General features: G+C 45.5%; 2 protein-coding genes and 1 long non-coding RNA gene across 5 annotated transcripts in view; 1 reads left to right on the plus strand and 2 right to left on the minus strand.

The window, feature by feature from the left end:
* Positions 1-6,054: 6,054 nt before the first annotated feature.
* On the minus strand, positions 6,055-6,687 carry LOC139538314 (notch-regulated ankyrin repeat-containing protein A-like). Its single transcript, XM_071340222.1, has one exon. The coding sequence runs from the start codon at positions 6,542-6,544 to the stop codon at positions 6,206-6,208; it is 339 nt and encodes a 112-aa protein (XP_071196323.1). The 5' UTR covers positions 6,545-6,687; the 3' UTR covers positions 6,055-6,205.
* A 1,795-nt stretch (positions 6,688-8,482) lies between these two features.
* The window catches only part of LOC139538338 (uncharacterized), a 38,384-nt gene continuing 24,919 nt past the window's right edge, over positions 8,483-21,947 (plus strand). Inside the window, exon 1 of the long non-coding RNA XR_011667711.1 lies at positions 8,483-8,622. This is a non-coding gene — a long non-coding RNA (uncharacterized lncRNA). The remainder of the gene's footprint in view (positions 8,623-21,947) is intronic.
* The window catches only part of exd3 (exonuclease 3'-5' domain containing 3), a 64,188-nt gene continuing 57,755 nt past the window's right edge, over positions 15,515-21,947 (minus strand). For all 3 annotated transcript variants that reach the window (XM_071340252.1, XM_071340241.1, XM_071340232.1), the window contains exons 20-21: positions 17,043-17,109; positions 15,515-16,910 (exon numbers count right to left, since the gene is read on the minus strand). In XM_071340252.1, coding sequence (XP_071196353.1) covers positions 16,528-16,910; positions 17,043-17,109 — 450 coding nt within the window. In that variant the 3' untranslated portion in view covers positions 15,515-16,527. The remainder of the gene's footprint in view (positions 16,911-17,042; positions 17,110-21,947) is intronic.

Here is a 21,947-nt window from a genome sequence, read left to right on the forward strand (position 1 = left end):
AATTTCCAAATTCCTGCTTGGATGTGTGGCAGGCACATGAAGAATCTATTAGCGGACCTCTCTGCTCTGCTGTACAGCAGCTCTGCTTTGGGACGGCAGCCAACTCAGCCGCTGGACAATGAAAATCCAACTCAACAAAAACATCCTGCAGAAGTGAGAGCGCGAGGGAGACGGAGAGAGGTGTGCAGAGAGAGCGCGAGGGAGACAGAGAGGGGTGGAGAGAGAGAGCATGAGGGAGACGGAGAGAGGGGTGGAGAGAGAGCGAGGGAGACGGAGAGAGGGGTGGAGAGAGAGAGCGTGAGGGAGACGGAGAGAGGGGTGGAGAGAGAGAGCGTGAGGGAGACGGAGAGAGGGGTGGAGAGAGAGCGAGGGAGACGGAGAGAGGGGTGGAGAGAGAGAGCGTGAGGGAGACGGAGAGAGGGGTGGAGAGAGAGAGCGAGCAAGGGAGACGGAGAGAGGGGTGGAGAGAGCGAGCGAGCAAGGGAGACGGAGAGAGCAAAGGAGAGAGAGCGAGGGAGGGAGACGGAGAGAGGGGTGGAGAGAGAGCGAGACGGAGAGAGGGGTGGAGAGAGAGCGAGGGAGACGGAGAGAGGGGTGGAGAGAGAGAGCGAGCAAGGGAGACGGAGAGAGCAAAGGAGAGAGAGAGAGAGGGAGGGAGACGGAGAAAGGGGTGGAGAGAGAGCGAGGGAGACGGAGAGAGGGGTGGAGAGAGAGAGCGAGCAAGGGAGACGGAGAGAGCAAAGGAGAGAGAGCGAGGGAGGGAGACGGAGAGAGGGGTGGAGAGAGAGCGAGGGAGACGGAGAGAGGGGTGGAGAGAGAGCGAGGGAGACGGAGAGAGGGGTGGAGAGAGAGTGAGCAAGGGAGACGGAGAGCGCAAAGGAGAGACAGAGAGAGGGAGGGAGACGGAGAGACGGGTGGAGAGAGAGCGAGGGAGACGGAGAGAGGGGTGGAGAGAGAGCGAGGGAGACGGAGAGAGCAAAGGAGAGAGAGAGAGAGGGAGGGAGACGGAGAGAGGGGTGGAGAGAGAGCGAGGGAGGGAGACGGAGAGAGGGGTGGAGAGAGAGCACGAGGGAGACGGAGAGAGGGGTGGAGAGAGCGAGGGAGACAGAGAGAAGGAGATGGAGAGAGGGAGGCGGAGAGAGAGACAGAGAGAGAGCGAGGGAGACGGAGAGGTGGCAAGAGCGAGGGAGGGAGGCGGAGGGATGGAGAGAGAGCGCGAGGGAGACGGAGAGAGAGAGCGCCAGGGAGACGGAGAGAGCGACAGGAGAGCAAGGGAGAAAGAGAATGGGGGAGAGAGAGAGGGAAAGGAGGTAGAATAGAAGGGCAAGCAGCAACTATGTGGTCTCAAGCCAACAGCAGGGGTGACTTTAGTCTTTCAACACAAAGCTTTAGTAGTCTTGGTTTATTTACCACTACAATACATCTAAAGATATGTACTGCATGGAATTAGGCTGCAGAGACAGAGAGAGAGAGAGACAGAGAGAGAGAGAGACAGAGAGAGAGAGACAGAGAGAGACAGAGAGAGAGAGACAGAGAGAGACAGAGAGACAGAGAGAGAGAGAGAGAGAGAGACAGAGAGATACAGAGAGACAGAGAGACAGAGAGAGAGAGACAGAGAGAGAGACAGACAGACAGACAGACAGACAGAGAGAGAGAGAGACAGAGACAGAGACAGAGAGAGAGAGAGAGAGAGACAGAGACAGAGACAGAGACAGAGAGAGATACTTATGTTTACTTTCCCTTTTGTACATCACTACAACACTGTAACATGAAATTTGATATGTCTTTATTCTTTTGGAACTTGTGATGTTTACTGTTATTGATCTATTTCACTTGCTTTGGCAATGTAAACATGTTTCCCATGCCAATAAAGCCTTTGAATTGGAGCGAGAGAGAGGGAGACCGCCAGAGCAGAGGGAGAGAGAGGGAGAGAGAGGGAGACCGCCAGAGGGAGAGAGAGGGAGACCACCAGAGGGAGAGAGAGAGCGAGACCGACAGAGGGAGAGAGAGAGCGAGACCGACAGAGGGAGAGAGAGAGCGACAGAGGGAGAGAGAGAGCGACAGAGGGAGAGAGAGAGCGACAGAGGGAGAGAGAGGGAGACCGCCAGAGGGAGAGAGAGAGGGAGACCGCCAGAGGGAGAGAGAGAGCGAGACCGCCAGAGGGAGAGAGAGAGCGAGACCGCCAGAGGGAGAGAGAGAGCGAGACCGCCAGAGGGAGAGAGAGAGCAAGACCGCCAGAGGGAGAGAGAGAGCGAGACCACCAGAGGGAGAGAGAGAGAGCGAGACCACCAGAGGGAGAGAGAGAGCGAGACCGACAGAGGGAGAGAGAGCGAGACCGACAGAGGGAGAGAGAGAGCGAGACCGACAGAGGGAGAGAGAGGGAGACCGGCAGAGGGAGAGAGAGAGCGAGACCGATAGAGGGAGAGAGAGGGAGACCGACAGGGAGAAAAAGAGAGAAACAGACAAGAGTGCCCAGGGGGTTAATAGAGAGAAGAGGAATAGTGTTGCAGAGCCAGAGAGTTGAGTTAAGGACCTTCCTCAGACTACACACACAGAGAGAGAGAGGGTAACATAAAACCTGCACACACTGGGGAGGGGACCCTGCCTTCTATAAACCAGAACTACCCACAATCATGTGCGTGGCTCTTTTATCCAGCATGTGAAAAGATGAGGCTGACTGAATAACAAAGGGAGAGAATGGGAATCCGGATGGCCTGGGAGAGGGGGAAGAGGGGATCTGGGCTAGCCTGGGAGAACGGGAGAGAGGAGGGGAGAGGGGATCTGGGCTAGCCTGGGAGAACAGGAGAGGGGGGGTCTGTGCCCATCACTATTCTTCTCTATGGGTAACGGGGGCTGGGACTGCCTGGGGTTAGGGAAAATGAAACATGCATAGACACACAGAGTTTAAAGATTTTTTTACTGGCTTGTACACAAACGTACAAAAATATTACAGCACTCATTTCCTCAACACACATCATGATCACAGTGTTACAAACGTTCAAAAACAAAAAATACAGAACAAAAACAAGAAAACCCAAAATCAAAACACGATGGAACCTCAGCATCTCTCATTAAACTCAGACATTTGTTTTTGTTTCGCTCGAAAAAAAGCAAAATGAAAACAGAACATGTGTCCCCCCCCCAAAAAAATGTTTTTTTTAAACGTCAGCACTTTCTCTCATTCATTGACACCTATCCAGTCGCCCTCTCTCGGGCCATAAATGTTATGACACTTAAGTAGAACAACCATACGCTGTGCAATTTGTTTTGTAACAATGATCTTACCATCAAATGTATTTTTCCCCTTTCATAACAACAGGAGGGAGGCAGCACTTCAGAAAAGAAAGTGCTGCAAGATATTTCAGCATATTATATATATATATATATACACAGTACCAGTCAAACGTTTAACACCTACTCATTCATGGGGTTTTCTCTAGTTTTTTACACCTACCCTTGAATGAGTAGGTGTTAAACGTTTGACTGGTACTGTATATAAACACATACCCGATCACAAAGATTCAAACAATCTTTGCCTGAACACGATGTTTCACAAAGTTAACACACAACATTACAACCTGGAGATGTTTTGAACAATAGTATTTTGTTGTGTTCCTTTTTTTCTATTTGGAAAAACAATACATTTGACTTGATAAAAAGTCAACTTAAATCAACAACAGTCAGTGCAATATTTAAAATATATATATATATATATAAAAAATATCAAGTTTAAGACAAGCGATGCATATTTTTTTGTTCCACTAAAACCAATCTATTCCTTGATGTTTCTTTCTAATGGCTTTAGTTTGCTTTTCCAGGTACATGGAAGGACAGTCCTTAATCCCTGGTGTCTCTCCTTACTGTAGCGAGGGAAGACCCCCAGGTAGCAACATAAAGCCACACACTCGAGGAGAGGAGCAGGCCACACACAGGCCAGGGAAGGGGAACACAGCTCAACTCACTCAGGACACAACAGACAGATGAATGCAGCAGACACAGACATATATACACATTCATTCATGCACGCATGTGCACTCTCTCTCACACACACACACACAGGGATTTCCATTGAATGACTGTGATGCTATCAGATATTTGTCTTTCACTTACTGTTGGCCATTGAGTAAAATCAAATATAAAACATACAAGCAGCATTGAAACAAACATTATGGTGCCATGACTTTCAAAATGCAGCAGGCAGTTTAAACCATTTGTTATATATATCCTGCAATAGTCATGTAGATGTTAGTCATCATAACATGACAGTAATAAAATGTTTTACTCCTGCTCAGTAGTAACTATTTTTAAGCCTCAACTCCTGCAGTTACCCGGACAGGCACCAGGGGGAGTAAAAGGCTCTGCATTTTGTGCAATAAAACTCCCTGCATTTATAAGTCAGGCAATAAAATGCAATTTTTGTGACTAAATAGAAACTTCAAACAGAACGACTATATAATGTATTTTTTTATAATATTTTTTAATCGGCAATGTGTGTTTGCAACCATACCTTTACAGAAAGGCAAAAAAAAACAAAAAAAACGCTTGGTTGGTTTGGTTGTAGTGTGGGAAATAAATTCATCCCAGATGAAGATAAGAAACGGGCTTGATTAATATGAAATAGACATTATTGCTTTGCAGAAGAAACACCATAGTTGTCTCCTAGCCTATATCACCGGGTTAAATAACATTGGCTTGGGGCCTACTGCTAAAATAGCTATTATTTAAAATGTTTGTGTGGGTATGAGCATTATTTTGGCCTATAGACAGGCTTGGGGATAGGCTAGATCAGCGGTTTCCAACTAGGGGGTACTAGGACCCCTGGGGGTTCTTGGCCTATCCACAGGTGGTACTTGAGAAGACTCAGACCCTAGGCCTACTGGTAAAATGCACATGAGGGGGTACTTCAGGTACAGTAACCAAAAATGGTTGCGAACCACTGTGCTAAAGGATGTGTGTGACTCCCCATATTGGAGTGTTGTGAGTGAGCAAGAGTCCAATGGTTTTGAATACTTTACAGTCGAGGTAGTTGGCAAAGAAAACCAAACAAGAAGTTAATGAGGGACAAAGAAGAGTCTCTCTTTAGCAAGGTCAAATTTAGGCTTATTGTGACATGGGGTCTCCACACAGGATAGTTTATACTATGATAAGCATAGAGTCTGAAGCAGCTTTATAAGTCACCCTAAATATTTCTTAAACGTAACAGATTTGATTTGAAAAGAATAACCACAGAATTTTCAAAATGCATCTTGTCAATGTACCTTCATAAATAGAACCCAGCCTGTATTCACAGTGATGACCAGGGTGTTGTTCGTTAAAATACTGAAAGGAGATTAAAGTGAATTCCAAATGCCACTTTCCTGACGTTTTGATACAAAGCGAAAGCAGCGGTTTATATCACATTAACCATTGACACTGCGGTCGCACTGGCCTGAAAAGACATTGATACATGCCAGCAGCCTGCTTGAAGAAGGCAGGGCGCATTCAGCTACTTTTTTTTATTATAAAGAAACAAAGTAAAGCTATTGTGTAAAGTACTTAACAACATTAAGTCAATAGTCGTTACAATGATTACACATCTGGAAATGCCAGTTGGGTATATATATATATATATATATAGGCCTAATAATGCTGCTCTTTGAAATAGATCAAATTCTATAATTTAAAAAAGAAATAATAGCCAAATACAGGATGGCCTTCATTTCCCGTGTTCACCTTTTCTTCCCTTTCATATATTCCAGCATGCAGCCACAGCAACAAGTGCCATCTTTCAGTATATAAAATCATTTAAAAGGGTCTTACAAAGTGACCACCGCAGCTACAGGGCGACACCTCAATACGAAGCCCAATAAAGAAGTGTTTCAATGTAACCGCGACAAAAACATATAGAAAGTCTATCGCTGCGTAAAACTAGGCTGCTATCAGGTCTCGGGACCCAAACACTGGCTTAGTTATTTTATACGTCCCAATCTATTATACACGTTCAAGGAAAAAGCTTTAGTACCAACCCACCAAAATGGCGTTTTTTTTATGCTGAAGCGGATACAAGAACCATGTGGTGTTTGACTCACGAGTGAGAGAGACCCCCGTTTGGTTTTGATGAAAGGGAAGTTACTGTGTTTTGTAGGCTATAATTTGGCACAACTATAGATCGAAACGCTAATTTATAAGGGCTTTCCGTGTGTTTACCTGACAGCAGTGTAGCAGATCACCGTGCGCCAGAAGAGTATTTTGCCTTAGTGATGAGGTATAGGACTATGTCTTGATGTCCTCCAAAAGCGGCAATGTGTAAGGCACTCCACCCTTCCCTGTTCGCCAATCGAATATCGGCTCCGAATTTCACCAGCAGTTTTACAAGTTCGAGATTCCCGTCGATGACTGACTGATGCAACGCCGTCTGTCCTTCGGGCCCGAAGGAGTTGACATTGAATTCGCAGTTTGTCATGTTCTGGAGCAACGAGTGGAGTTCCTTTGTGTTACCTTGCTTCACCGCCTCTTGGAATACGATCTGAGGCGCAGAGCAAGTTGATACATCCCCTTGACTCATGGTGAAACTGGGATATAGAGATAGATCCTGTGCCTTTCTATGTGATAGTCACTGGTTGAGTCTCTGGCGTTGGAATACTGGATTAATACCAGTTGTAAGGCACTTTAGAAACGTGTATACTATATATATGATAAAACCACTAATATCCCAAAATGGACACAGACAAAATAACACACTTGGTGTGCAAAAGATTAAAGGTTGCGAAATCCAACTCCCTACAAAGTGTGTTTATAAGAGATCCAAGTGTCGCAAGGTGTAGTCTCCCCCTCTTCTCCTCCGTTGTTACTAGCAGCAACAGGTAGTATATGCTATATTGCAGAGATGGAGCAGAGCGACAGGTATTCTGTATGAACGGCCACGGTATCGTTATCTCCAAACAAGGTGAATAAAATGCAGTTGAATCTGGGCAGGTTGGTTCTTCTTGTGATTTTACCCTCTTGCCTGCAGGATCCTGGAGCCGCCGCAGTTCGTCTGGCAAGGAGGGCTGTGTGAGACAGGTAGGGTCCACGTCAGTGCACTGAACAATACTCCCCAACGGTTACATTCCAACTTCTACATCAAAAACACTTTTATGCACACTTTAAAGAATACGGTTGAGATACAATTCCCGATAAATATTATGTTATGATTAAAATAGAAAACATGTGGGTACTACTTGCCTGTGACAATTGGACGGGTCCTGGCGACGACGTAGTATGAAATTCCCCCGCGTGCCCCGTGCTTCGCGTCCTTCGTGCGATCCCAGTGAGTCTCTGCTCTGCAGTGCGCGCGAGGGGGATATTTTACGCGTCCTTTATTTGCATGACAATGGTATTCCATAGAATCAACTCTTGTGAAATGGGCGGAAACGGAGCGAGGTAATTGGCTACTGGGTCGGTTTGGGCAGGGTCCACAAGTGTGAAACCTTAGAGTAAGGCGTGGTCTCGTGGAAACAAATGGCATCTATAAAATAAAACAACTATAAAATTGACAATTTTACTCCCTCGCGTGAGAGACGTGACTCAAGGGAGGATGGTGTTGAAGGAGTCATAAACGACAAAGTGAAAAAATACAGAGAAAAGCAATATAATGTTGTTTAGGAGAGCAGCGGATCCAAGGGATTAACGAGAGTATTGCGCATGGAGCCATAACGCATGTTGCAAAACTATTCGGATCTGAAGTTGTATTTCGACGGACGAATAGTGCAACCACACAAGCATATATATATTTATATATATTTTTTAAATGTAAAAAGCAAAGGAGTAATACTGTACTGTAAAGGGCCTGTTATGCGTCGTATTTCGTGCCATGGTGTTAATTCGGGCTCAGACGGCGTTAAAAGCTACAAACTAGCAAAGCCGAGTTGTGGTTTGCTACTTACTGTATGTCAAAAACGATGTCCAACTCCTTCTGAAACAATGAAATTGCATAAAAAGCAGTAAGGGATTGTCACCATTGGTGTAGACTAAAATACTGTGTGTGCTATTGCCGATCGCTAGAGATCTGATACTGTACACATAACATGTGGCCAAATATAGGTAACATACGCTTCTTCCATAGACTAACGACTCTAAAATACTCAAAACTAAAACTTTGTTAGGTTTATACATTTCACACAAACAGATAATGTATATCCTAATCTTATATAAAAGAGGGTGACAAAATACGCATGAGCCTACTTTAGGAAATAAACATATTTGGTTTATTTACTTGTCTGCTCACACATCTAGCTCTTTTGGCAATAACCATGTATACATTGGACAGAGAAAAACAAATGGCCCCTTAAACTTCTATAAAACAACTCGAGCCCAAGTCTAGTGGTATAGCCTCCCGCCATATAACAACGCCAAGAGAAGAGACACCTCTCTGGCGGTTACAATCCAACTACATGTCATCTGCGGACATTCCAGTTGTTTTAAAGTGACAAGAAGCAATAGAACTTCAAATAACAAAAGCATGTGCGACTTCCTTATGCAAGTGAAAAGAGGTGACGTTGCGCATAGAATGGCACGCATCAGCCTAGTTCAGCCGCAGCATAGCTACCGTGGGAACCGGACGGCTGCGATTGTAAATTGTTGCTTGCCTGGAAACCACACAAGGTAAATTGAACCTTTTGCTCCGTTTGGTATAGGCTTCACTAGCCTGGGAGTCCTATCTATATACCGATGTATGATACTTTAACCACCTCGTCTTTTCATAGTTAAGCAGTTTCCGTTTGTCCTCAGGTTCCCACACACTCCACTGTACACTCCAATGTACATTTGGTGCACGTATGCGATGACTCAGTCTGTTGATTAATAACATAGGCCTATACATCCGATACACAGGACTACTTTAGCTCACCACAAAGGTAAATGCACATAGTAGCCTACAAATAATAACAAAACAAACTCATAACTTTGCTGGCTATGTTAGTAAATCTATGATGTATGTAATAGGAAAACAATTCAGCTGACAACTTCACATAACGGAAAAGCCACAGTTGAATGGTTTCATCATACACCTACGTGGTATTTACTGGTGTGTGTGTGTGTGTGTGTGTGTGTTAATCAGTCTGCACACGTTTCCGTTTATTTGTACCATAGCTGAGAGAAACCAAGTGCATTTTGAAATCACATATCAATAAGTATGTGAAGCGGATACAAGGCAAAAACAGGCAAAAATAGTAACCTTGACATACTCCTTATAATAGTAACCTTGACATACTCCTTATAATAGTAACCTTTTCATACTCCTTTTGGAAAATGTATCATACTTTGCAGTGTCTGTGATGTGTAGGACTATTTTATTATTATTTAATGTCATATATAGGCATCTTTAGACAATACTAAACCATAGCCCACAGTCATAGAGCTCCCCAAACTAGCCAGCAGAGATCCTAAACATCTCAGGAACATCTGTCCACTTATCAAAAAGCTGTGTCAGGCCAGTTGGAAAACATTTGCACAGAACCCTGCAGGAGCCTTTGGCCAAAGGAAGGTGTCTGGACAGAGTGCCTGACGTAACGTACTGGTCTTATTCTGATTTTTTCCCCCACGCTCGTTTCTGTGGCTTTATCCAAATGGTATTCTTATTCAGACTCTTGAAACATTTGCTCTATACAACCAAAATGTACCTTTAATAACATGTGGATGTAATTACGCCCCTTTGTGAAGACAGCAAAGATATGTTGTGTATGTCATTTAAAAAACTGGGTTTTCTGTATATGGAGCAAACGAAAGCACTCAAACAATAATTAATCTTTGGATTAAATAAGCAAATTAATGTTTTCATCGTGATGCCAAAAAACGAGTACTCTAACATTGTCTCTAAAATGCTTTGACAGGTATATAACTATTCGTTCTATTAGTAGTCTACATGATATCTACTGGAGTGGAATCTTTGTCATTTTAACTCACACCATCATTCCAAATTTAGCATTTTACCCTACCCAAATCCATGCGCAATCCGTACGCAAAGTAGAATCAGTGGTCTCCATAGGATGACCAATAAACAAAAATGTGAGAGGAATGTGACAAATGTGTTGGTGCTTGTAGCGCAACGGTAATCTCCCATATTTGGAGGACCTCCATAATTTCAAGAGGGTATCGATTCGTAGCAGTCAAAACAACATTAGACTAGTAGCGTATCCTACTTTTCAAACTTCTAAATGGACAGTTACTGAATGGTATATAATAAGCTATGTGAAATAAATACCAGATCTATCCTATTTCTATTTCTGATAAACAATACCATTTTTTTTTTTAAATAATCGACGGAAGAGAAAACACAAGCGTGACTTGATATTATGTGTACAAACTGAAGAGTAATGTCATGTAGGCCGTCATGTAAGGTTTGGCGCCGGGTCGACAGAACAGACAGGACGGGAGGAGCCCCTAACCGCCACTGACTCAGAGCACAGGGATTCTGTGGAGCGGGCTGTGACGTTTCAATGGAGGGAGGGGCTTCAGAATCAAATTCATTACAGCACCACGTGTTTAAGGAGCGTGGGAAAGAGGCGAGTTTTTCTTCCCAGCAAAGAAAGAGCGAGGATCAAATAACAGTGCAGCAAAAAACTGCGAGCAGGCAGCTTCTATACGCAGCGCGGCCAGGGATAGATAGACCCTGCAACCAGACAGGGACTGCCAGGCGGGGCACTTTATTTCAGGAGGGCTGGAGAAAAAAATAGTGGTGCTAAATACTTAAAATACTAACCTACTATTCAGGGTTCATTGAAACATGTTTAAACAAAATTATACCTTCAAAGTTAGACGTAGACTAAATGGAGCACAGAACACTTCGGGGAAACCATGAGAACGCACCATGCACTTCCGTTTTAGATGATAGATTATCCAGTCTTCTTTCCCTTGCAACAAAACGCGAATTGACCTAAATATTTTTTTCTCTCTCTACAGACGGAGGATCCCCCAGCAATACAGAGAGACCACATTTTTCGGGCAAATTGCCAAGCAAATAGTTTCAAGTTTTAATGTCACATGCACAAGTACAGTGAAATGCCTTTCTTGCAATCTCAAAACCCAACAATGCAATAATCAATAATAATGTATTACTAGAAAAAATAAATTCAAATAAATATTAAATACACAATAAAGTAAGTAAGCATACTATATACAGGAAATATATTTTTAAAGTCAGTTCCAATACCATATTTACAATGTGCAGGGATACTGAAGTGATGGAGGTAAGGGGACTAGGCAACAGGATATAAGCAGCTTGTATGTGAGTGTGTAGAGTGTGTAGAGTCATATAAATGTATGTTCATATTATGTGTGTGTCAGCAAATTATGGAGTGAGTGTTTGTGTGTTGGAGTGTCAGTGTGTGTAGGGCCCTGTGAGTGTGCAGAGACAGTGTGTGTGATTGTGTGTATGGCCCTGTGAGTGTGCAGAGACAGTGCAACAATTGAAATAGAGGTCAATAAAGATACAAGGTAAACTCAGTCAGTGTAGCTATTTATCAGTCGTATTGCTTGGCGGTAGAAGCTGTACAAGAGCCTGTTGGTGTCAGACTTGATTCACCGGTACCTCTTGCCGTGCGGCAGTAGAGAAAATAGTCTATGACTTGGGTGGTTGGGGTCTCTAACGATTTTCCGGGCCTTCTTTTCCCACCGCCTGGTATAGAGGTCCTAGATGGCAGGGAGCTCGGTCCCAGTGATGTACTGGGTTGTCCACACAACCCTCTTTAGCACCAAGTGATCAAGGGCGGTGCTGGTGTCATACCGAGCAGTGATGCAGCCAGTCAACATGGTCTCAATGGTACAGCTGTAAAACCTTTTCATGATTTTAGGTCCCATGCCAAACCTTTTCAACCTCCTGAAGGGGAAGAGCCATTGTGAAGCCTTCTTCACGACTGTTCGTGTGTATTTGGACCATGTTAAGTCTTTAGTCATTTGGACACAGAGGAACTTGAAGCTGTCTACCTGCTCCGCATCCGTCCCATCGATGTGGATAGGGGTGTGTTCGCCCCCCTGTTTCCTGTAGTCCACAATCAGCTACTTGGTCTTGCTGACATTGAGGGAGAGGTTGTTGCTCCAGCACCACACTGCCAGGTCACTGACCTCCTCCCTGTTGGATGACTCATCGTCGCCGGTGATCAGGCCTCCCACCGTTGTTGTCAGAGAACTTGATAATGGTGTTGGAGTCGTGCGTGGCCACGCAGTCATGGGTAAACAGGGAGTACAGGAGGGGACTAAGCACACACCCCTGTGGGGCCCCTGTGTTAAGGGTCAGCGTGGCAGATGTGATGTTGCCCACCCTCACCACCTGGGGTTGGCCCATCTGGTAGTCCAGGATCCAGTTGCAGAGGGAGGTGTTCAGACCCCTTGACTTTTCCCACATTTTGTTACGTTACAGACTTATTCTAAAATGTATTAAATAATTGTTTTTCCTCATCAACCTACACACAATTTCCCATAATGACAAAACGAAAACATTTTTTTGTGTGTGCAAATTTCGAAGAAATTAAAAAACAGAAATACCTTATTTACATAAGTATTCAGACCCTTTGCTATGAGACTTGAAATTGAGCTCAGGTGCATCCTGTTTTCATTGATCATCCTTGAGATGTTTCTACAACTTGATTGGAGTCCAGCTGTGGTAAATTCAATTGATTAGACATGATTTGGAAAGGCACACACCTGTCTATATAAGGTCCCACAGTTGACAGTGCATGTCATAGCAAAAACCAAGCCATGAGGTCCTTCCAGAAGGACAACCATCTCAGCAGCACTCCACCAATCAGGCCTCTATGGTAGAGTGGCCAGACAGAAGCCACTCCTCAGTAAGAAGCACATGACAGCCACTTGGGGTTTGCCAAAAGGCATCTAAAGACTCTCAGACCATGAGAAACAAGTTCTCTGGTCTGATGAAACCAAGATTGAACTCTTTGGCGTGAATGCCAAGCGTCACGTCTGGAGGAAACCTGGCACCATCCCTACAATGAAGCATGGTGGTGGCAGCGTCATGCTGTGGGGATGTTTTTCAGCTGCAGGGACTGGGAAACGGTTTGGTATTGTTCGCTATTCGGCCATGATTTCTAAAAGTTTAGATAGCTGGCTAGACTAACTACCAATTTACAAATGCTTAGCTGACATGGCTAATTGAGTGACTGTCAGTGACTGACAAGAGAAAAACTGCTGATGCATAACCACATTGCACCTGGTGTATTCTACTGTTCTTCCTTATGTTGCTTTAACCTTTAACCTGCTCTGACTGACAGTTGATGAACTACTGTCACAGAAGAACAGTTGATGTACAGAGAAGCACTTTTACTTTACAAAACAAGACCAAGTACCGTAACCGTCAACTGAAGCAACAAAAGCCATTATTATCTTGATGTTTGGTCCTTTGTGTTCATTTGTTTAGCATGGACGGATAGAGGATAAAGCAGCTCACACCTCTGTTGACCAGGGACTGAAACAGAAAGGGGGCCAGGGTAGGGTTTGAGTTGCCGGGTGACCTTGAGCGGTGGGTCACGCTACACCACCAGTCCCAGAGGTGAGCGGTGGGTCACGATACACCACCAGTCCCAGAGGTGAGCGGTGGGTCACGATACACCACCAGTCCCAGAGGTGAGCGGTGGGTCACGTTACACCACCAGTCCCAGAGGTGAGCGGTGGGTCACGTTACACCACCAGTCCCAGAGGTGAGCGGTGGGTCACGATACACCACCAGTCCCAGAGGTGAGCGGTGGGTCACGATACACCACCAGTCCCAGAGGTGAGCGGTGGGTCACGATACACCACCAGTCCCAGAGGTGAGCGGTGGGTCACGATACACCACCAGTCCCAGAGGTGAGCGGTGGGTCACGTTACAACACCAGTCCCAGAGGTGAGCGGTGGGTCACGCTACACCACCAGTCCCAGAGGTGAGCGGTGGGTCACGTTACACCACCAGTCCCAGAGGTGAGCGGTGGGTCACGCTACACCACCAGTCCCAGAGGTGAGCGGTGGGTCACGTTACACCACCAGTCCCAGAGGTGAGCGGTGGGTCACGCTACACCACCAGTCCCAGAGGTGAGCGGTGGGTCACGCTACAACACCAGTCCCAGAGGTGAGCGGTGGGTCACGCTACAACACCAGTCCCAGAGGTGAGCGGTGGGTCACGCTACAACACCAGTCCCAGAGGTGAGCGGTGGGTCACGCTACAACACCAGTCCCAGAGGTGAGCGGTGGGTCACGATACACCACCAGTCCCAGAGGTGAGCGGTGGGTCACGATACACCACCAGTCCCAGAGGTGAGCGGTGGGTCACGATACACCACCAGTCCCAGAGGTGAGCGGTGGGTCACGCTACACCACCAGTCCCAGAGGTGAGCGGTGGGTCACGTTACACCACCAGTCCCAGAGGTGAGCGGTGGGTCACGCTACACCACCAGTCCCAGAGGTGAGCGGTGGGTCACGATACACCACCAGTCCCAGAGGTGAGCGGTGGGTCACGTTACACCACCAGTCCCAGAGGTGAGCGGTGGGTCACGTTACAACACCAGTCCCAGAGGTGAGCGGTGGGTCACGCTACAACACCAGTCCCAGAGGTGAGCGGTGGGTCACGCTACACCACCAGTCCCAGAGGTGAGCGGTGGGTCACGTTACACCACCAGTCCCAGAGGTGAGCGGTGGGTCACGTTACACCACCAGTCCCAGAGGTGAGCGGTGGGTCACGATACACCACCAGTCCCAGAGGTGAGCGGTGGGTCACGATACACCACCAGTCCCAGAGGTGAGCGGTGGGTCACGTTACACCACCAGTCCCAGAGGTGAGCGGTGGGTCACGCTACAACACCAGTCCCAGAGGTGAGCGGTGGGTCACGATACACCACCAGTCCCAGAGGTGAGCGGTGGGTCACGATACACCACCAGTCCCAGAGGTGAGCGGTGGGTCACGTTACAACACCAGTCCCAGAGGTGAGCGGTGGGTCACGATACACCACCAGTCCCAGAGGTGAGCGGTGGGTCACGTTACACCACCAGTCCCAGAGGTGAGCGGTGGGTCACGATACACCACCAGTCCCAGAGGTGAGCGGTGGGTCACGATACACCACCAGTCCCAGAGGTGAGCGGTGGGTCACGATACACCACCAGTCCCAGAGGTGAGCGGTGGGTCACGATACACCACCAGTCCCAGAGGTGAGCAGTGGGTCACGATACACCACCAGTCCCAGAGGTGAGCGGTGGGTCACGATACACCACCAGTCCCAGAGGTGAAGTCAAGTAAACCACTATCACCATCCAATATGAGAAGTGCCTCCAGACATCTTAGGTGAGTGATTTTGTAATAGTCTTTAGATTGCCTAAAAGTCAATGCAGCCCTCCTGTTGAAATAGAGCAATAAGATCAGCACATAATAGACATAGACATCCAAAACTTTATGCTAATAATTCAAGAAAAGTAAGAAAACGAACTAAGATGTTGGCTACACCTCATCTCAGGCTGGTTGAAGCCTGTCTACCACCATCCTAAGATAAGAATGAAATAAATAATTGACAGAAATACGGAACGCCATCAGTGATAACAAGAGTTACCTTTTTATAAAACAACTTGTTTCATAATCAACAATAAAATACAGCATTCACAGAATATAGAATAGTATGAAGCCCCTTGTCACTTATGGAAAAGTAGTTAAAATCAAACCGAGTTTAAGATGAAGAACATATACCGTAGCAGTAAAGTTTTAGAACACCCACTCATTCCAGGGTTTTTCAGATTTTTTAAACTCTTTTCTACAATGTAGAATAATAGAAGACATCAAAACTATGAAATAACACATATGGAATCATGTAGTAACCAAGGAGAGTGATGGAGTGCTGCATCAGATGACCTGGCCTCCACAATCACCCGACCTCAACCTAATTGAGATGGTTTGGGATGAGTTGGACCGCAGAGTGAAGGAAAAGCAGCCAACAAGTGCTCAGCATATGTGGGAACTCCTTCAAGACTGTTGGAAAAGCATTCCTCATGAAGCTGGTTGAGAGAATGCCAAAATTGTGCAAAGCTGTTATCAAGACAAAGGATGGCTACTTTGAAGAATCTAAAATATATTTTTATGGTTACTACATGATTCCATATGTGTTATTTCATAGTTTTGATGTCTTCACTATTATTCTACAAAGTATAAAATAGTTTAAAAAAAAATAAAAAAAACTTGAGTAGATGCATCTAAACTTTTGACTGGTACTGTGTCTTCATAAAACATATACTGGTAAAAAAGCTTCCCAGACAGTAGACCGCAGTCATAACAAAGCTTCCCAGACAGTAGACCGCAGTCATAACCTGATCCATTCCCACATAAAAAGACAAACCAGTCTTTCAACTCATAATAACATATGGCTTCAAAACTTGTGTTAATTCCATTGTAATAACATAACAGTCTGTAGAACGGGACGTAGTAAACTAGGAAGATAAAGTTCGACGAAATGGAAAAGCACCAAAATAGGTGTGTGAAGACAGTAATCAGTACAGTAGGCCTAGTTCAGTCAGCGGCCATTTTGATCCCTGCAAGATGGACAGAGATTAGCGGTCAGAGGTTAGGGGTTGGGCCTGTTGGGTTGAAAAACTCGGAGTATCCTCAGTATCCTCAGTGATACACAACACTTCCTGAAACTGTGACAGGACCCTGCTGAAGTGGGAGCCCTCCCAGAAGATCTTGCCACAGCCGGTGCAGATAAAGAAGAAGGGTATCCTGTGTAGCAGGCCGGGGGGCACGGTGTGCAGCTGTAACACTGCTCCCCTAGGGAAGGTGAGGGTGGAGGAGTCCAGGTCTGACAGAGGGGCCCAGCGACAGTGAGGGGAGTACCTGGGGGCCCCTGGGGCCAGGAATGGGGCCGGGGAAGGGGGGTCGTCCCAGGTTTCACCCTCCGGTGGAATAGGAGCCTGCTGCTGTTGTTGTAAGAACCCTGCAGAGAGGAATAGAAAACTCACTCAATAGAAAATATTTGTCCCGCAGGAACTCCATTCATTTACTTTTCTAAATTAAATGTCTCACCTTTGAAACCAAAAGGTGTCTGAGGAAGGGACAGGGAACGTACCTCTCTCCTTCAGCAGGCGTGTCATGTTTTCTCTAGGCATCTTCAGGTACTGGTCACTGTTACACACCTTGAAATACATAAAGATACTGGTCACTGTTAAGGCTTCCGCATGCTTCGGTTCGGCTGACGCCTAGCCGAGAACCCAATGAGTGTTCTAGCGAACCAAACGAGTGTTTCGATCATACTCCCTTAAAAGACCTTAGCTTCAATAGTTTGTCCATTTTGAGACTCCGTAGCCAATATACACTTCGTCAAAAGTCAGAATGAATCTAAGATAGCTCAAGAAATCTGTCATTCATTTTGACGTTTTTGCAGAGATCTTAGTCGGCAGGTAGCTTAGTGTTTAGAGCTTTGGGCCAGTAACCAAAAGGTTGCTAGATCGAATCCCCAAGCTGACAAGGTAAAAATGTGTCATTCTGCCCCTGAACCAGGCAGTTAACCCACTGTTCCTAGGCCGTCATTGTAAATAAGAATTTATTCTTAACTAACTTGCCTAGTTAAATAAAGGTTAAATAAAAAATAAAAATAGGTCGCGCAATTTGACATCTAACTAAGCTGTTTGGTACAGCACAAACCCTTAACGAACACCAAAACTAAATAAAACGTCATACAATTTAGTCATAATATAATGCAAGAACTGTTCCAAACTGTTTCGGAAGCATGCGGACGACTTTACACGCCCAGCCCTCCAACACACCTTGAAATACAGAAAGAAAAGTTCATATTTATCTACTGTATTACATCGGCATGGTATTCACAAGAGACACGAATGAAGCATGGAGCTGGCAACACCACATGTACTGAATAAATGTAGCTGTGTCAACTGTAAGTCACTTTGAATAAAAACATCTGCTAGCCAAAAAGAGAGCCTGTGTAAACCTTCCTCTCCAAGGTAAGGCATTTCATGTGATGTTGTGAAGACAATCAGGCATTTCCGCAGCACCCACACACCAGACACCAGACGAGAGTCAACCAGTGTCTACCCCACAGCCCATAACACACACCTCACCCCCCACCCCAACCAGGGGATGGAGAGGAACTGTGGAGACAGCGTTGACGCCTGGGTAGAATTCACACTTCCTTGGTGCTTTTGTGTTCTCTAGTTCTCCCGTCTCTAGCCCCCCTGGCAGCACACTGGTGCTAAACGCCCTGTAAATACACCTGAACTCCACCCCTGTACAACAACACCACTTAAAGAAGGGGGCTGTAAATCAACAGACGGTCAGTAGAGCGAAAACAGGGTTGTATTCATCAGGGGAAAGTGTAGCAACGAAAATGAGCGTTTCTCATTGCAAAAGTTCAGGTATTCCCTCCCCGTTCCAGTCTTTTGAACTCTGCTTGGTGCCTAATGAATACCAGCCAGCTCAGTTCCTGTCCTCTGTGGACTGATCCAACTATAAGGCGGCGCACAACACCTTAATATTAGAACATTAATAGTCTACGTTAATAACATGTATAATAATGTGTATAAATGATATGATGGGCTCCCAGGTGGCGCAGCGGTCTATTTATTTAGCCTTTATTTAACTAGGCAAGTCAGTTAAGAAATAATTAGTATTTACAATGACTGCCTACCCCAGCCAATCCCTAACTCGGACGACGCTGGACCAAATGTGCGCCACCCTTTGGGACTCCCAATCACGGCCGGTTGTGATACAGCCTGGGTTTGAACAAGGGCCTGTGGTGACGCCTCTAGCACTGAGATGAAGTGCCTTACACCGGAGCGGCAGGTAGCCTAGTGGTTAGAGCATTGGGCCAGTAACCAAAAGGTTGCTAGATATCATTCCGGAGCTGACAAGGTAAAAATCTGTCGTTCTGCCCCTGAACAAGGCAATTAACCCACTGTTCCTAGGTCATTGTAAATAACAATTTGTTCTCAACTGACTTGCCTAGTTAAATAAAGTTTCCTTTTTCCTTCATCTTGTTCAATTGTTGCCATGCACCTGCAAATAAGATTGCTCAGATGTGCAAGTGCCTTTTTGAATTAGTTAAATAAAGGTAAAATTAAAATGAGTTTGATCATTTTTTGGACTAATCGTGATCCTATTCTGTCTATTGCTAATACTCCTTTCTCATAGGACTCACGGTATTTTGGGCTCCTGAGTGGCGCAGCGGTCTAAGGCACTGCATCTCAGTGCTAGAGGTGTCACTACAGACTCTGGTTCGATCCCAGGCTGTATCACAACCGGCCGTGATTGGGAGTCCCATAGGGCGGTGCACAATTGGCCCAGCATCGTCCGGGTTTGGCCGGGGTAAAACATAATTGTAAAATAAGAATTTGTTTTTAACTGACTTGCCTAGTTATATAAATGTTAAATAAAATGTAAAAAATCTCTGGGACGAGTGGTAGTAGTGGTGGGCGTCTATTTTAATAAACATACACCATCAACAATAAATCCATTATTAATACATTTTAGGCAGGTCCTAAGAAACATTGAGACTAATAAAAATGTATTTTCAAAAGAATAGAATAGCATATTTTGCGTTTAATTAGGCCAATAATACGGGTCTGTGTAGCCGTGGCTGCACCATCCAAATTAAATCAATAGTTGGTTATTTTGTTCATAAACAGACTAGACACACCTACCCGATCACAGTCAACACACATATACAGTCGTGGCCAAAAGTTTTGAGAATGACACAAATATTAATTTTCACAAAGTTTGCTGCTTCAGTGTCTTTAGATATTTTTGTCAGATGTTAATATGGAATACTGAAGTATAATTACAAGCATTTCATGAGTGTCAAAGGCTTTTATTGACAATTACATGAAGTTGATGCAAAGAGTCAATATTTGCAGTGTTGACCCTTCTTTTTCAAGACCTCTGCAATCCGCCCTGGCATGCTGTCAATTAACTTCTGGGCCACATCTTGACTGATGGCAGCCCATTCTTGCATAACCAATGCTTGGAGTTTGTCAGAATTTGTGGGTTTTTGTTTGTCCACCCGCCTCTTGAGGATTGACCACAAGTTCTCAATGGGATTAAGGTCTGGGGAGTTTCCTGGCCATGGACCCAAAATATCGATGTTTTGTTCCCCAAGCCACTTAGTTATCACTTTTGCCTTATGGCAAGGTGCTCCATCATGCTGGAAAAGGCATTGTTTGTCACCAAACTGTTCCTGGATGGTTGGGAGAAGTTGCTCTGAGGATTTGTTGGTACCATTCTTTATTCATGGCTGTGTTCTTAGGCAAAATTGTGAGTGAGCCCACTCCCTTGGCTGAGAAGCAACCCAACACATGAATGGTCTCAGGATGCTTTGCTGTTGGCATGACACAGGACTGATGGTAGCGCTCACCTTGTCTTCTCTGGACAAGCTTTTTTCCAGATGCCCCAAACAATCGGAAAGGGGATTCATCAGAGAAAATGACTTTACCCCAGTCCTCAGCAGTCCAATCCCTGTACCTTTTGCAGAATATCAGTCTGTCCCTGATGTTTTTCCTGGAGAGAAGTGGCTTCTTTGCTGTCCTTCTTGACACCAGGCCATCCTCAAAGTCTTCGCCTCACTGTGCGTGCAGATGCACTCACACCTGCCTGCTGCTATTCCTGAGCAAGCTCTGTACTGGTGGTGCCCCGATCCCGCAGCTGAATCAACTTTAGGAGACGTTCCTGGCGCTTGCTGGACTTTCTTGGGCGCCCTGAAGCCTTCTTCACAACAATTGAACCGCTCTCCTTGAAGTTCTTGATGATCCGATAAATGGTTGATTTAGGTGCAATCTTACTGGCAGCAATATCCTTGCCTGTGAAGCCCTTTTTGTGCAAAGCAATGATGACGGCACGTGTTTCCTTGCAGATAACCATAGTTGACAGAGGAAGAACAATGATTCCAAGCACCACCCTCCTTTTGAAGCTTCCAGTCTGTTATTCGAGCTCAATCAGCATGACAGAGTGATCTCCAGCCTTGTCCTCGTCAACACTCACACCTGTGTTAACGAGAGAATCACTGACATGATGTCAGCTGGTCCTTTTGTGGCAGGGCTGAAATGCAGTGGAAATGTTTTTGGGGATTCAGTTCATTTGCATGGCAAAGAGGGACTTTGCAATTCATCTGATCACTCTTCATAACATTCTGGAGTATATGCAAACTGCCATCATACAAACTGAGGCAGCAGACTTTGTGAAAATTAATATGTGTCATTCTCAAAACTTTTGGCCATGACTGTACACTGATTGGACAAAACATGACGAACACCTGCTCTTTTCATGACAGACTGACCAGGCGAATCCAGGTGAAAGCCATGATCCCTTATTGAGGTTACTTGTTAAATCCACTTCAATTCAGTGTAGATGAAGGGGAGGCACCAGGTTAAAGAAGGATTTTAAAGCCTGGAGACAATTGAGACATGGATTGTGTATGTGTGCCATTCAGAGGGTCAATGGCAAGACAAAAGATTTAAGTGCCTTTGAACGGGGTATGGTAGTAGGTGCCAGGTGCACCGGTTTGATTGTGTCAAGAACTGCAACACCGCTTGGTTTTTCACGCTCAACAGTTTCCTGTGTGTATCAAGAATGGTCCACCACCCAAAGGACATCCAGACAACTTGACACAACTGTGGGAAACATTGAAGTCAACATGGGCCAGCATTCCTGTGGAACGCTTTTGACAACTTGTAGAGTCCATGCCCTGACGAATTGAGGCTGTTCTGAGGGCCCAAGCTCATGTTTTTTTTTTACCCACGTTTAATCTCTTTCCTCCCCTATATTAGGGAGCAGGGTTAGGGTTAGGGCTACCCTCACTCCCCTATATTAGGGAGCAGGCATAGGGTCTGATCTTCACCATGACACTGATAGAAAATAATAGCAATCTATATTTTCAAAATCATGTCTCGTGCTCATATTTCACAACCTCCTCTGGCTTTTGGAGTTGCCTATATGAGATCGATCAAAATGAAAGTCCTACTCTTGA

The sequence above is a fragment of the Salvelinus alpinus genome, chromosome 1 (genome assembly GCF_045679555.1).
Source record: "Salvelinus alpinus chromosome 1, SLU_Salpinus.1, whole genome shotgun sequence".
Taxonomy (NCBI): Eukaryota; Metazoa; Chordata; class Actinopteri; order Salmoniformes; family Salmonidae; genus Salvelinus; species Salvelinus alpinus.